Raw genomic sequence first — 15,963 nt, forward strand, 5'->3', positions numbered from 1 at the left:
ATATTTATTGATCTCCGTTTGATGTTCCATTTGCCTTTCCTGGAGTAGACGAATTATGTTTATGGCATTTCCCTAATAGCAGACCTTGAAAATCTGAGTTTAAATGAGCTCTGAAAAAACATAACCAAATGAAATATCAACTAAACAAAACTATACGGATGCACATAAATTAATGCTTATTTTAGCATTAAAATATATCTTCTCTAAGACTTCACAGGTCACAATAAGGTGCCAACTTACCACATAATAGAATAACATTTTAGGGTGTAACAGGCAGCTAAAAACTATAAGGAAAGTCAAATCTCAGACACAAAATGTAAATCTGCCAACTGAACCCATGAAATATAAAGCACGGTTCAAAGAGTGAGATTAAAAAAACGCATATCTAATCCCATTTCATAGCTCCTAGACATCTGTGCAGCACTACCAGCTCCGTAATAAAAATCAAGTAACACGGGCCAATTTATCTTGCGAGCGACCATAATTCCTTTCTAACAATCTGGAAAAGAAATTATCAATGAAAAGCTATTGTGAGTCCACAGTGACAGATGAAGGTTTGCATTATAGAACAGGAATCATGTTTAAATGCGTTTTAATACTTCCAAATGGAGCACTTATTTCATAAGACAATTTATAAATGAGTTGTAGAAAGTTAACTTCGAAAACAATTACAATCTCAAGTTATAGTACATCACCCTTAGGTTCACGTACACACAAGGATGAACGGCTAGTCTCAGTTTTCTCATCTAAGAGGACAGGTGACTGAATAACATAGAATAAGGAAGTTAGCAAGCTTCTGATTTTAAAAAGCTTTCAAAAGTTTAAATTTTTAGAGGAATGGCTGATTTCAAATGTTTCGCTCCACAGAAAGCCCCTAAGAAAGCACGACAGCATCGATCACAAAGCGAGGCAGTGAAATCAATGATACTACATTTCAAAAAGCTTCAAGTTCCCTCCATCCTCCAAAACCTGCTCAAGTCTCATGTCCTTCCACTGTATTGATCAGCGACGGCATGAGGAAGCGGTATCATTGCTGATTTCCAGAGCACTCAGTGTTTCCCATCAATATTTTCTACACTGAGCACATTCTTCTTAGCATTGCATTATCTTTGTGTATCTCAACTCCATCACCAGTATTTTAAGTTCTTTTTGAGCCCTCAACAAAGAATGAATACATGGATGGAAGGAAGCAAGCAAGCTTGGGCAACAAAATCCAGGGTTATGGGTTACAGATGATTTAAAATGTTGAGAAGTATTTTATTAAGACATGCTCTCAAGAATCAGCACTAGATTAGAGATGAAAGTATGACCTCCAAGAAATGACCTTTTGAAAATTCTTTAATACTTCACATTTTAGCTAGAGTTTTTATTTTCTAATTAATATGAAATATGAATTTCCAAAACTATTTTCAAAAAACCACACCCTGGCAGTACAAAGACCGAACAGTGGCTTAGCTCCGGACTAAAATTTTATTACACAAGGAAACAAGATCACCTAGATTTTCTTACAGAGTTTAATTGAATCACCAATATCCTTATGTCATAACATAAAAAAACAGGCTTATCAGATAAAATCCATAAGGCAAAGTACAAGAGACTATGTATACACATTACGGCTACGACCTTGTAAAACACAAACTCTGGCACAGGTTAAAAAAAAAAAAAGTCAGGAGAAAATACTACAAAATGAACAAGGTGATGGGTTCAAAGGGAGAAACCATGGGGGATATTTTTCTCCTTTCTACTTTCTGCATCTTTGATATTCTATTCTATGTCTTTATGATAATCTCACTATATCTCTATATAACTCACATTTTATCTCCTTAAATCATTACACATCATATGTTAATTACGATCTGCTTTTATATATAAAAATAACATTTTAGAATCAGAGGCATAAGTGGAGTCACTGCTCGGTCATTCTAGCAGTAAGAACTTAACGGAGTCACTCAACTTCCCCAGGCCTCAATTTTCTCATCTAAGTAAACCACCTTAGCAAGATTACATAATTCTCATGTCAAACACCGCCCACTAGCCAGCTCACAGGAGTGCTCAATTTACATGAACTCCCTTGTAAATATTTTTTGTTGTTGATTGAATTTCCATGTAGTAAGTAGTTTTCACTGATTACGTACTTTGGTTAGGACTGATCAAGTTATCTTAAACAGCTTCCTCCATCAAAAGACTTCAAAACGTAAAAAGTTCAAGAAAGGTATTTTGAACAGAAACCCAAGTTCTCCTTTCCACTTAACATAGATAAGACCTCAGAATCCTTCAGAACACAGCAGCCCAGGTAACCAAAGGAGTTTCCCTGACAGTAAAAACCTGTTTGTCACCAGGAACCCAGACCAAGGGTTTCTTAAGGAGCTTCTCCCAGCATAAACAAACAAGGCCGATGACACGGGAGGAGACGGCTTTCCACAGGTCTCCAAAGAATTAAATCCAGGATTCAATTCCCAGTCACCCAATAAAACATTTCAACAACGTAGCTTTTTAAAAAGAGATGTTCACAGCTTTCAAAAAGTGTTTTAGTTCTTTTAGTATTTCAAAAAAGAAACATCGTGGTAAATCTTCCTAACAGTGGATATGACAATGGATTCCTAGCTATAACATCAAAAGCAAAGAAAACAAAAGCAAAAATCTGATAAACTGGACTTCAACAAAATTTAAAAACTCTGTGCATCAAAGGACATCACCAAGAAAGTGAAAAGGCAATCTACAGAATAGGAGAAAGTTTGTACAAATTGTTTATCTGTTAAGGGCATAACATCCCTTAACATATAAATAACTCCCACGACTCAACAACAAAAATTACAATCCTATTAAAAATGAACGAAGGACTTGAATAGACATTTCTCCAAAGAAGATACACAAATGGCCAATAAGCACACAAAGATAATCAACATCATTACTCATTAGGGACCCAAAATTCAATGCCAACAATGACACATCACAACTACTAAGATAATAAAAAAACAGAAAATAGTAAGTGTTGACAAGGACGTGGAGAAAGTGGAACCCTGGTACATTGCTGGTGGGAAATGTAAAATGGTGCAGCCACTGTAGAAAAGTTTGGTGGTTCCCCGAAAAACTACACACAGAATTACGGTATGATCCAATAATTCCACTCCTAGGTATATACGTCAAAGAACTGAAAACAGAGATTCAAACAGTCATATGCCAATGTTCACTAGAGCATTATTCACAACAACCAAAAGGGGAAAACAACCCAAGTGGTCACTGATGAATAAAGAGATCAACAAGAGGTGGGGTGTGTGTGTGTATATAATGGAATATTATTTGGCCATAAAAAGGAGGAGGTTCTGACACATACAACATGGACGAACCCAGAAAACATGCCAATAAGCCAGGCATAAAAGGGCAAATATATGATTCCATTTACATGAAGTAGCTAGAATAGTCAAATCCATACAGTATAGTAGAGGTTGCCAGGGTTTGGAAGGAATTGGCATGGGGAGTCCAACAGTAACAGAGCTTCTGTTTGGGGTGATGAAAAGATTTTGGAAATAGGTAATGGTGAAAACTGCACAACACTGTGGATGTAATTAACGCCACCGAAATGTATACTTAAAATTATTAAAATGTAAAATTTAATGTTATATATATTTTACCACAATACATTTTTTTTTTAATGAAAGTAAACACAAAGGCACAGGGAAAAACAAAACAAAAATAATAAATAAAAATGACAACACATCAGCACCTTTCCACACACTGCGTTCGGGATAGAGGAGGCTGACATTTTCGGTTATGAGCTTCACGGGCAGCAAGTCTAGCTCCTGACAACTGAAAAGGAATAAAAACACCATTTAATAAACTATCAAACTTGCTACCATCCTAGAAAATCTGGTATCACATTCTGACATCAAGAAGCCAATTAAAGCAGTTCAATGTTGTAAACCAGCATCTGTTTTGGGGGAAAACAAAAAAAACGCATTAAACTGGGAAAGTTCCAGAGTACTATGAAGTAATACCTAACATATTAAAGCACTGAGCGATTATCTCACACACGGTGATTTTAACAGTTGTGCAGAAGAGTTGTAAACAAGACTGTTTTCCAATAAACTTAACAAAGCTGAAATTTTTCTAGACAAAACTTTCAGAAACTTTAACTGGAGCTGAGTCCAAGAGGACTCCAAGCTCCTAACTATATCTCTAAGTGCTTTCATCGGTTCTACAGTAGCCCTATAAAGGGTCCTCAGTGCAAATGTTAAAAAAAATGTTTTTCTAAAACACTCTCTGGAATGATCACAACTCAAACTCTTTAGGGAGAAATCTGTATTTGCAAATAAAGGATCAGCCACCCAGTACTGACACCTCAGAGTCTTAAAGGAAGGGTCTTTGAGACAGTTGTTTACAACATCAGCACTCAGAGTAAGTTTAGAGTAAGTATAAACTCCAGTCTTTAGAACCAAAACCCAAAGTGTATCTTCATCTATCTGAAGAGATTTACCTCACTTAATGCTCAAGCTGCATGTTTTTATTGGTTTAGACATTCTCAAATTGTCACACACATCAGAAATAAAAAAATATATGTCCAAAAAGTTGATATACCTTTTCATCTTCCCACTGAAAAAAATTACACTCTTTTCTATCTCTACAGGCTGAGCAGGCATAAAATCTCCGTGCTTCTTCTTTTCCTTGGTTCACCTTTACAAACAGAAGAGTGGGTCCTAGTTCCGGAATGGGAAAAAAACATGTCAAACAACAGTCATCTACATCAAGTGCCTAGTTTTCACCTCTCTTATTTTTTTTTTAAGATTTTATTTATTTATTTATTTGACAGAGATAGAGACAGCCAGTGAGAGTGGGAACACAAGCAGGGGGAGTGGGAGAGGAAGAAGCAGGCTCCTAGCGTTGGAGCCTGATGTGGGGCTCGATCCCATAACGCCAGGATCACGCCCTGAGCCGAAGGCAGACGCTTAACCGCTGCGCCACCCAGGCGCCCCTCACCTCTCTTAAATAAAACTTTATTTGGTTTTATGCACAATTTGTCATAATTAAACCCACCGCTCTGTTTAATTACATAATTTTCCCCTCTCATATTTAGGCACTCATCACCGGAGACACAACTCTTGAAAACTAGTCTCTGCAGAAAGAAAATGCCTTGTCAGTTGCTGTCTACATGGTGAGTGATCTGGGTCCTTAGACTAAAATATGAGAGCGGAGCACTTTGCCACCTCCACCCAGTTATCCTTTCAGTGAAAATCTGAGCTTTTGGAGTTGGGCACATCCTCTCTCCACAAATTAGAGAAAAACTGGGTCTGGTTTCTAAGCAATAATTCGTGCTATCCTTTCCCCTAACTTTTTAAAATAAAAAGACAGCAAAACAACCAATGAAATCCCCAAGTACTTAACGGATTTACTCAGTAACATGCATCCCCTTTGCCTAGACTCTGCCTCTTCTCTTGAGGGGGGAAAAAATATAATAGCCACGGAGCCAAAACCACCACAGTGAGGACTTTCTATGACAGTTTCTTAAGTAAACTGAAAACACTACGTCCCCAGGAAAGGCCGTTTTTTTGACATCACACATGGTGAAAGAGAGGAAGATAAAAATCTGGGAGCCCTGCGAAGCCCAAAGTATCTTCAGGCTAACCTCTGCCCCTCGCGCCGGACAGCTTGGCTGAGCCCAGACGCACACCCACCGTGAGGGCACAGCGGAGCGGGTGTGGCAGGATCGGAAGGAAATACCACCTCCACTCCCGAGCTGCCCTGACGACCCGCGATCCCCTCTGCCTCTACTGTTCCCAGCCAGTCCCTGGGTGCCGCCATCTTCCCGCCACCGTCCCGAAAGCCTCAGTCCAAACAGAGGAGTCTGAGAAAGAGTGCCGCCGCGCCGTACGAGGACTCACAGCGCCCCCGCGCGGTTAGGAGGAACTGAGGCCTCCCGGGCTGCAGCTCCGCCCCGAAAAGCAGTCCCTTCTGCCCCTGGCTGCCCCTAAGGGATCCCTGGAGGGCGGCCAGGGGTAGAGGTTTTGGGGGTAAGGGACGAGGGTGGGGGTGTTTGTAGGCAATTTACTGGACCTGTGCAATAAGCTACCTATTTTCTGCTTTACCCTTAGCACCTCAAGTACCCTCCTCTCGTAAGAATACAGCCAAAAGCTGAGATGACTCTCTTGAGCAAAGATTTGGTGGGGTTTTAAGACCAAAAGGCAACCTTACCACCACCAGCACCTGACAATAGAAATAGCTGCAGCAACCGCCTTTGAGGAAATATCCTCTTCTTTTGTTTTCCCGAAGTCAGAGTCACACTGTCCTCTTCTACCTCTTGGGCTGCACTTCCCGTTGCACGTTACAGTTGCACATCCATCCACATTAATACGTCAGAGAGAGAGAAATAAAGCAGCCCCTCTTTGCATATGACATGATTGTCTACATAGAAAATGCCAAGGAATCTGCAAAAATAATTCCAGCTGAAATTGAGTTCAGCAAGGTTGGAAGATACCAGATAAACAAACATACAAAAACCAATCATACTTCTTTGTACTAGGAATGATCCCATGAACATCCAAACTAGAAATAAAACACCACTTACAATTGCTCAGATAAATTAAATACTTAGGTGTAAATCTAACAAAATATGTACAGGACTTGTATACAGAACACAACTAAATGCTAATGAAAAATCAACGATCTAAATAAACGTAAAGACTGTGTTACCAACATCGTGAAGATGTCAGTTCTCCCCGGGTTTAGTGCTTGTACAAGTTTAAAACAATTTCAGGGGTGCCTGGGTGTCTCAGTTGTTTAAGCATCTGCCTTTGGCTCGGATCCTGATCCCAGGATCCTGAGATCCAGCCCTCATGGGGCTCCCTGCTCAGGGGGGAGCCTACTTCTCCCTCAACCTCTGGCCCTCCCCCCAGCTCATACTCTCTCTCTCTCTCTCACTCTCTCTCAAGTGAATAAATAAAAATCTTCAAAAAAAAGTTTAACACAATTTCTATCAAAATCCCAGCCAGATTTTTGTAGATAAAGATGATATTATTCTGAAATGTACAGGAAAAGCAAGGGAACTAGAATAGCTAAAGGAACTTTGAAAAAATAAAGTAAGAGGAACAAGTCTAACCAATTTCAAGGCATGATGGTACACACACACACACACACACACACACGCACAGAGTTGTAGATGGAATAGCCAAATGTCTCCTTATAGTATTAAAGGATTGACTTACACACCCATAGTAACATCACCATTTACACACTGTGGTGTCTTAATGTAGAAATATTGCTCTTTTCCATGCACATTTCAACCAGTGGTATCACTTAAATCCTTCACGTGTGCCTGTAGTATCTGGTCTCTGACGTAATAAGGCCCCCGTTCAAGCTGTCCAGCGCAAGCTGCCAAGAGCACGTGATCTGCACTTACACGTCATCTGGATAGAAAACACTACATCCAGATATGATGATACTTTGGGAAATTTTATCTCAAGACCTAACGTCACATTAGCATTAGCATTAATACATCCATTTTAGAAAATTTCTTGGGGCGCCTGGGTGGCTCAGTCAGTTAAGGGTCTGCCTTCAACTCAGGTCATGATCTCAGGGTCCTGAGATCGAGCCCTGCGTTGGGCTCCCTGCTGGGTGGGAAGTCCACTTTCCCCACTCCCTTTACGATCTCTCTCATTCTTGCCTGCTCTCAAATAAATAAAATCTTTTTAAAAAATGTCTTATAGGTACAGATTTGTGATCATTTAAAGACTTCTTTACAAAATTTGCAGTTGAGTTCCTGAAATCATACCACCAAGAATAGTCACAGAATCTGTATTTTCTGATTCTCTCTTAAATAACTCTGATGCTGTGGGGTGACCTAGAAGCAGGTATGGATTCGCAGACTTTACAGGCAACCTTCGCCAAACAGTACAAATACGATAGGGTTGACCCAAATAAGGCAAATGAGAGAGTATCCCTCAGTGTGAGACAATGTGCAAGTTTCAAAAATAAGGCAGTTCCCTCTTTTCTGGGGGATAATTTTGGGAAGAAAAAAAACAAAACCCCACCTCACCTTATATTCGACATACATGGTAAAAGTCATGGACTCTGAATATTTGCTGAGAGAGGCATAAATATAAGCTTACAACCGTAAGATGGGAATGTTTCTTTTTATTGTCTGTGCAGGAAAATTCCTGAGCGGAGCAAAGCTGACGGACATCAGCAGGATCCTCGAAGGAAACCAGGGGCAGAGCTGGAAACGGGTCCCCCGAGCCCCGAGCGCGGAGACAGACCCTGGGTGCACTCGGTCTCACAGAGCGGAATCTCTGACGCCACTAACATGGGCTCGGGTTCAGCGACTCCTCGGGAGGATGTGGACAAACCACTGAGCTTCCCGCAGGGGCCAGGGAGGCTCCCTCCTTACTTTGTTAGTGGGGTCAGAAGCGCTCCCACCTCCAAATCCACTGCAGAGAAAATGGTTCAAGCCCGAGGAGCATTTTGTAGTAACACCTGAGAAACTTCTTCTCTGTATTCTGTAACAGACCCCAGTTTCCCTTTGGAAATCCAACCCTCCCCGGTTTTAGCCCATGTAGTGGGAGAAATACAAAGGACCAGAGGGACTGGCTTGGGTTTGGGCAGATGACCAGGGGCTTCTGCTGGAATGGTTGGGAAAGAAACTACAATAGTTAAATTTTGTCATTTTAGTGGCATGTGTCTCGTGAATTGTTCACATGTCACACAGGTTCAGCCTTCCCATCTTGCCTGGCCCACGTGACCGGCTTGTCTAGGGTCACCTTGGCAGGGGTAATTCGTCTCTGCCCCATGTGTCTCTCATCCTCCTCCTGGAACCAACGGGACCAGCCTGGACATGTGTTTCTCATGGGAATGGCGGGAGCACATGAGTTAAGAGAAAGAGACAAGCATCAGGAGGTCTAGGCTTGGAGCTACCCCTGTCACTTCTGCCATATGCTTTTGGGTCAGGCAAGTCATGTGGCCAAGCATGGCGAACCTGGCAAAGGGCGTGGGTCAGAAGGGGGTGAAGAAGTGGAGCCTGTGGCACAATCTGTCACTGAAGCACCGTTCACAGCAGCAACCACGTGGCTGTTGTATTTGTGGGAGTAATGGTTGTTGTGGTTTCCCACCACTTAAGGAGCACCTGCCTTGGCAAAAAAAAGCCAGTAAGAGGAGAGCAGAACAAGGAAATAGGAATGAGTGAGGACACCATACGAGCACCTAGATCAAGCCATGCCTGAAGTTTTCACTTATATGGGTCATAAATTCCTTTGTCTCCTTAAGCCAGTTTAGGTGGGGTTGGTTCTATCAATGACACCCAAGAATGCCGACTCTATGGCTCTATGGCTGCAGCCATAATATGGGATGGATATATCTGTGTGTTAATATGTGTTGAAACCCTTTACCAGTCAAGACAAGCCAACCCTGCTCTCCAGTCTCCCTGCCACACCCCCTATCAGTCTGCCTGCCATCTTCCCCATCTATCTCTTCTGGCCCTTGTCGTGGAAACTTGTTTCCCCACCTGCCCTTTTTCTTGCTGCCCCAAAGCAAGTACAAAGTCGCCTACATTATTATTATTATTATTATTATTATTATTATTATTATTATTACTATTAAAGTAAGCCCCACCAATTCATGACCCTAATATCAAGAGTTGCATGCTCTACTGACTGAGCCAGCCAGACACCCCACAGACCTACTTCTTTTTAAAGGGAAAACCATCAGGGGAGACCACCAGAAACAAAGGAACTCTACAAAGACTTCACTGTGACTATGTCTGCCCTCTGGTTATGGATCCTAACATCCCTGCTCACAAGGTCATTGCTGTGGATTGAACTGTGTCCCCCCCAATCCCCGCCAAATTCGTACGTTAAAACTCTAACCACCAATGTTATGGTATGGGGCTTTTGGAATATAATCAGGTTTAGATGAAGTCGTGAGGGTGAGCTCCCAAATAGGACTGGTTCCCTTATAAGAAGAAGAAGAGACACTGGAATTTGCTTGCCCTCTCCCTCCCTCTCCCCTCTCCTTCTCTCTCTCTCTCTCTCTGCCACGTGAGAACACAGCAAGAAGCAGACCACCCACTGGCCAGGAAGCTGCTCTCAGCAGGGACTGAATCTGACAGCACCTTGATCTTGGGCTTCTCAGCCTCTAGAACCGGGAGAAATAACTTTCTGCGGCTTAAGCCATGGGTCTGTGGTGTTGCCGCGGCAGCCCCTTGACCAAGACAGTCATGCATCCCGTCGACTGTCCCTCTCTGCTTTGATTTCTGAGGGGAAAGCTCACCAAACCTCTCCCCACCCCCGGGAGGCCTGAACTCTGACAACCGGGCTGGGGAAGGACTTGGATCCAAAGGGACTTCGTGCGGTTTTCCTCGGATCTTTGAAGAGCAGCAAGGACGCTGCTGAGCCAAACACCCTGAAAGTCAGGGCACTTGGAAAAGCTACGGAGACTCGCTGGTCATTTCTGAGGTGCCAGGCTTGGCCAGCATCGTGGGGCCGGACAGACAGGAGCCCCCGCTGGAAAGGATATCAGAGAACAGCAGAGACATGGAGCCCCTGGGATGCGCTCCAGGGCCTCGGGAGGGGCTGCACCCACGCGTCTCTTCGTGCCTGTGCTCGCCCCTCTAGCAGGAGCTCTGAGAACAAGGGGCAGAAGAGAATGTGTGTTGACGCGCGTGACAGTGACTGTTCTGCTAACACAGAGAAATGAAATTTAAGGGGCGCCTGGGTGGCTAAGAGTCTGCCTTCAGCTCAGGTCATGATCTCAGGGTCCTGAGATCGAGCCCCGCATCGGGCTCCCTGCTCAGCAGAGAGCCTGCTTCTCCCTCTCCCTCTGCTGCTCCCCCTGCTTGTGCCCTCTCGCTCACCCTCTCTCTCTCTAAAATAAATAAAATATTTAAAAAAAAGAAATGAAACTTAAAAATAAATAAATCTATGAAAAGCAAAGTTCCATGGGCGGTAGGTTAGGTAGTGTTCCCCCAAAGATTTGCATCCACCCAGAACCTCGGAATGTGACCTTGAAATAGGGTCTTTGCTGATGTAATGGGTTACGGATCAAGGTGAGCCCTAAATCCGACAAGAGCGTCCTTTGAGGATTGGCGAGGACACAGAGAGACACGCCGAGAAAGCCATGTGAAAATGGAGGGAGGCACAGATGGGAGTCCTGTGGCCACCAGCTGGGCCATGCCTAGGGTCGCTTGAATCTAGGAAGAGGCAGGAAAGGATCGTCCACTAGGGCCTTGGGAGGGAGCATGGCGCTGCTGACAGGTGCAGAGCTGCGAGAGATACATTTCCATTGTTTAAAGCCCCCAGTTTATGGCACTTTGTGATGGTAGACCTGGCGAAGTCATATACCTTGTCCACGGCTTTGTTCCCAGAGAGCCCAGCTCTGCCATTTATCTTCCAAGTGACCTTGGGGAAGTCACTATCTGAACGTCAGTGTCTTCACCTATAAAAATAGCCATGACTACCACCAAGGCCTGGGCGTGTTGGAGGACACGACAAAAAGAACAGAGCACTCTGTCAACAGCCCAGTGATATGTACACATTAGATATTACACTGTTCCTTTATGGCTGTGCTCCAATGTGTGAGGGAGCCTCTATAAGGAAGAGAATTCCACGTATGCCAGATCATTCAACATAGCAGAATGCAGGTGAGATTACAAGAAGGCAGATTTAGGCTAAAAATGAGCATGGAATTCCTGCACCTGCACCCTGGGATGTAGATTCTTTTGCAAGTGGTGTTTGGAAGGAAAAACCTGTAAAGAAGTGAGGGGAGCTGGAAAGGGCAGGGGTAGAGCTGAAGCAGAGATGTCTTTGCAGCTGGAGTTGATCCTCAGCCTGATGCATAGGGAGTGCTGGTGTGTGACCAGCCCTGCGGTCCTGCCTGCTTTCAGGGGAGCCCTACTGTACCCCACCATCAGTCAATCCCAACCCCAGACTAAGAAGACGTCCTCTGTAAGACCCTTAAAGGAACTGACTTCACTGGGAGATTTACCTCCTTATTCTTTACCCCTAGTTCTTCCTTCTGGTGGAATGCAGATGTGATGGTTGAAGCTCCAGCAGCTATTTTGGACCTTGAGGTAACCTCGAGACAGAAGGCAAAAAGATAGAAGGAACTAGTCTAACTACACTTCTTTTATGTGAGAATAAATCCTCATCTACTACTTGCATTTTTTTGTTTTTTAAGGTTTTATTTAGCCCCGAGCCCCCAAGATTAGGTTGGATGCTCCTGTTAGGTGCTCCTGCAGCAGCCCGAATGTACCTCAGTGGATTTAATTTTCACTCCACATTAAAATTGCCTGATTGCTGGCTTGTGTTTCTCTCCACGCTGTAAGCCCTTTGACAGCAATGGTTGTATATTCTTTTATCCATGGTGCTGACACATAACAGACATTTAATACATATTTACTGATTAAATGACAACTGAAATCAGACTCAGAAGGGACCACTGAGTCACTTCGTCTAGTGATTCCAACAAGGGCCATGCCACCTCCCAGGGAGCACTTTGGGAATGTGCGGAGGAGTTTTTGGTTGTCACAGGGTTTGGGGGGGGTGTCTTACTGGAATTTAGAGAGTAGGGGTTAGGTGCCAAATAATCTGTAACAGTTGGGACAGTCCCATGCCACGAAGAATGAATTACACTAAGTCTTGCACAACTTTTTTTTTTAGAATCTGGAAAGACATTTATGTAGGTGAATAACATATTTTTACTTATTTGAATCTAGAGTCTACTTTGAGTTACATAAACAGAAAATATTTTTGTATAATTTTAACATACCTGAATATGCCAGGAATGCAACTGCTATGCATATCAAGGGGAAATTATACTTTGCTTTTGTCCAGATAGAGAAAAAGAATGGTGCACCATTGTGGAAAACTCACATGAGCAATAGCAACATGGCTCATGTTATCTGAGTCCCCCCCAAACAACCCTCTGTACCTGCCTTTATAGCTGTTTCAGTCAGCATATTATATCCGTCAGCAATTTCTGGGTAACGAGCCAGTCCAAAACAAAGTGGCCAAAAACAGCAGTCATTCTCCCCCATGCATCTCGGGTTGGCTGGGGGTTGGCTGATCCAGGCTGGGCTCAGCTGGGCGGTTCTGCTTCAAACTCGGTCTGCTGGGCTTGGCTCCGCACTTGGGTTGGGCTCAAGTCTGCTCCGTGTGTCTCACCGAGGGCCCCAGGCTGCAGGGCCAGCAGATACTGGGAGGAGCTCTTCTCATGATCAGGGCAGAGGTACAAGAGGGCAAGTCCCACTGCACAGCGCACCTCAAGCCTTATTTCAGCCTTGGCTGCTATGATGTCACTTGGCCAAAGCAGGCTACGTCAGCAAGCCCAAAAATCAAGGGGTGGAAAACTAAAAGTATTCTCCTGCCTTGGAAGTGGAGGAATAGGGTGAATATTTTTGAGTAAAAAAAAATCGAATCCACCTTAGGAGTGACCCTACACGAATCTCCTAATTTAGCTCTGATTTTAAAATGTCCTGTATAGGGGTGCCCGGGTGGCTCAGTCAGTTGGGCATCTGCCTTAGGCTTGGGCCCTGATCCCAGGGTTCTGGGATCGAGTCCTGCATTGGGCTTCCTGCTGAGCAGGGAACTTGCTTCTTCCTCTCCCTCTGCCCCTACCCCACCCCCACCCCCCACTCGCGCTTTCTCTCTCATGCTCTCTCTCTCTGTCTCACATAAATAAAGTCTTTAAAAAAATGTCCTGTATAAGTAAAAAATTCAGATTTGCCTTACTTATCTTAAATCCAAGTGTACTCATTTTAAGAAAGCATGTGCCTCTGACTGCTTTGTTACATCGTAACAATGAGGTCATGCTAAGCATTTACATATGAAACACATGTTTTATTGTAAGTAACTGTCCTTTTATTTTGAAATGTTTTATAGAGGTGCCTGGGTGATTCGATCGGTTAGGTGTCTGACTCTTAATCTCAGCTCAGGTCTTAATCTCAGGGTTATGAATTCAAGTCCCATGTTGGGCCCTGCACTGGCTATGGAGCCTACTTAAAAAAAGAAAAGAAAGAAAAAGCTATTTTATATATTTTATTTAAAATGAGGCCTTTAGATAGATTATATTATGTATGAATTTCATTTTACGACAATCAAGGGTGTCTATAAAGCATTCTTTACAGAAAGAAGACAAAGGGAAAAGGTTGGGACCACGGAGGTAATGCAATATCGTCCAGCCTGGTGAGGGGCAGGCAGTACAACTGAGTCACGAAGACCTTCCTTCCAATCCCGCCCTGACATTGACAAATGGATTATGTAAGTCCAGGCAAGCTGTTTCACATCATTGAGGCTTTCTCCCGTGCACTCTGGGGATAATAATACACGTCTTCCAGCTCGCAGGAAGAATGGAATGCGATCACGTGTGGGACACTCGGGATCCTGGCAGGAAACAGATTTGGATGGGATATTAGATGATGTCTGGCATGAAAAACACTCAACACAGCCCATGGCCCCGTTTGGACTTCGTAAGTGGTAGTGCTGTTAGATAAACACTCACATGTACACGCATAACATACACGCATGGGAAACTCAGAGCCCTCCCCAGACTGTGACTAGAGCCTCCACCAGAATCTAGTTGAGCTGGGAGGGGAAGGAAAAAAACCTTTTCTTCTCCCCATCTTGGGTTCTCCGGCTCAGGCCCCATACATTAGACTCACAAAAGACAGATTAACAAGAGAAAAAACAAGAAGTTCATCAGCAGGACGTCCAGCATACACAGGGGAGCTCAGAGATGAGTATCTCAAAGGGCTGGTTAGAACTGGGGCTTCGACAGCACCTTCACTAAAGAACAGTGTATTTTTAGAGCCATGACAAGACAAAGGAATAGGACTTGAAGGCTCCCAAACTGTGGGAAGGCAAGGATACGGGGAAAGGAATGGTAAGGAAGGGTCTAGAATTACCTGCAGTGATTAACTTCTGTCCTTGGAGGTGTGTGTGCAGGGGGGAGGGTGGCATCTTTACATGTTATGTCCTGCTTTCAGGCAAATATAGGGGGAAGGGACAGGGCTCTTCTTAGACCTGCATCTTCTCAATTGCCTTCAGCTCAAAATTATCCTTACGCCAAAGTGCCAAGTTTGGCAGTGGCATATTCTGCCACCTTCCAATCTCTTCGAGTCTTCTACAGATTATACCAAATTTCTGCATCAACAATGAGAACTTGCCCTCTCTGAGCCACAGACTTTTGAATCTTTAAGATAATAATATTTGCCCTCGAAACATATCAAGGGGGATGCTGTGCAGAAAAACGAGCAGCATTTTAGCTAGGAGATGCCGGAAATTGTGCATGTCCAACTCCTCACGCACAGCACGATAGCAAGAGCAGCTATAGATGTTAACCCGCTTAGAAACTGTGCTAGGGCAGGGCGCCTGGGGGCGCTCAGTTGGTTAGGTGACTGCCTTTGGCTCAGGTCATGATCCTGGAGTCCCAGGATCGAGTCTGCATCAGGCTCCTTGCTCAGTGGGGAGTCTGCTTCTCCCTCTGACTCTCATGCTCTCTCTCCCAAATAAATAAAACCTTAAGAAAAAACAAAAAATAAATAAGAGACTATGCTAGGGCAGTGGTGACGTTGGTTTAAATACCGTTCCTGATTACCTTTAAGGAGTGCAATTTAAAACAAACACTTGAAGGCTAGAATAGCCTTCTGGAAGGGTCCCAAAGCCACGCTGAGATAAAAGGCAGTCTTATTTGTCCTGACAGGCATTCAGGCATAAGCATCTCTGAATCTGGTTCAACCAGTTCCTTGGCAGCCAAGGGATCAGCCCTGAATGTTTAGACAACTGTCGGACTCCTGGGAAAGGCAGGGCTACCCGATTTTTCCACTATTTCCGCAAGCCTCCATAGTTTCAGAAGCCTGACCTGTCAGGTGGGAATTGTGTGGCAGAGCCGAGGAGCAGCCCGGCTTCTTGGAGTCAAAGGAGAAGTGAACACATCTCTGCGTACAGAGTAGACTTGCTGCTTCTTTTTGATCTCACACGCTTTCAA

The 15,963-nt window shown here is 43.8% G+C and overlaps 1 protein-coding gene across 3 annotated transcripts in view; it reads right to left on the bottom strand.

Moving 5' to 3' along the window:
• ZCCHC4 (zinc finger CCHC-type containing 4) overlaps positions 1–5,835 on the bottom strand; it is a 45,720-nt gene extending 39,885 nt beyond the window's left edge. For 2 of the 3 annotated variants that reach the window (XR_005833532.1, XM_040625326.1), the window contains exons 1-3: positions 5,670–5,835; positions 4,576–4,694; positions 3,725–3,807 (exon numbers count right to left, since the gene is read on the bottom strand). Coding sequence is in view for 2 of the 3 variants with exons in the window: in XM_040625326.1 (XP_040481260.1) it covers positions 3,725–3,807; positions 4,576–4,694; positions 5,670–5,796 (329 nt within the window). In the remaining variant the exon portion in view is untranslated. The remainder of the gene's footprint in view (positions 1–3,724; positions 3,808–4,575; positions 4,695–5,669) is intronic. The other variant, XM_008685853.2, reaches the window with a different exon arrangement.
• Positions 5,836–15,963: the final 10,128 nt, after the last annotated feature.

Source organism: Ursus maritimus, unplaced genomic scaffold (genome assembly GCF_017311325.1).
Source record: "Ursus maritimus isolate PB19 unplaced genomic scaffold, ASM1731132v1 scaffold_8, whole genome shotgun sequence".
Taxonomy (NCBI): domain Eukaryota; kingdom Metazoa; phylum Chordata; class Mammalia; order Carnivora; family Ursidae; genus Ursus; species Ursus maritimus.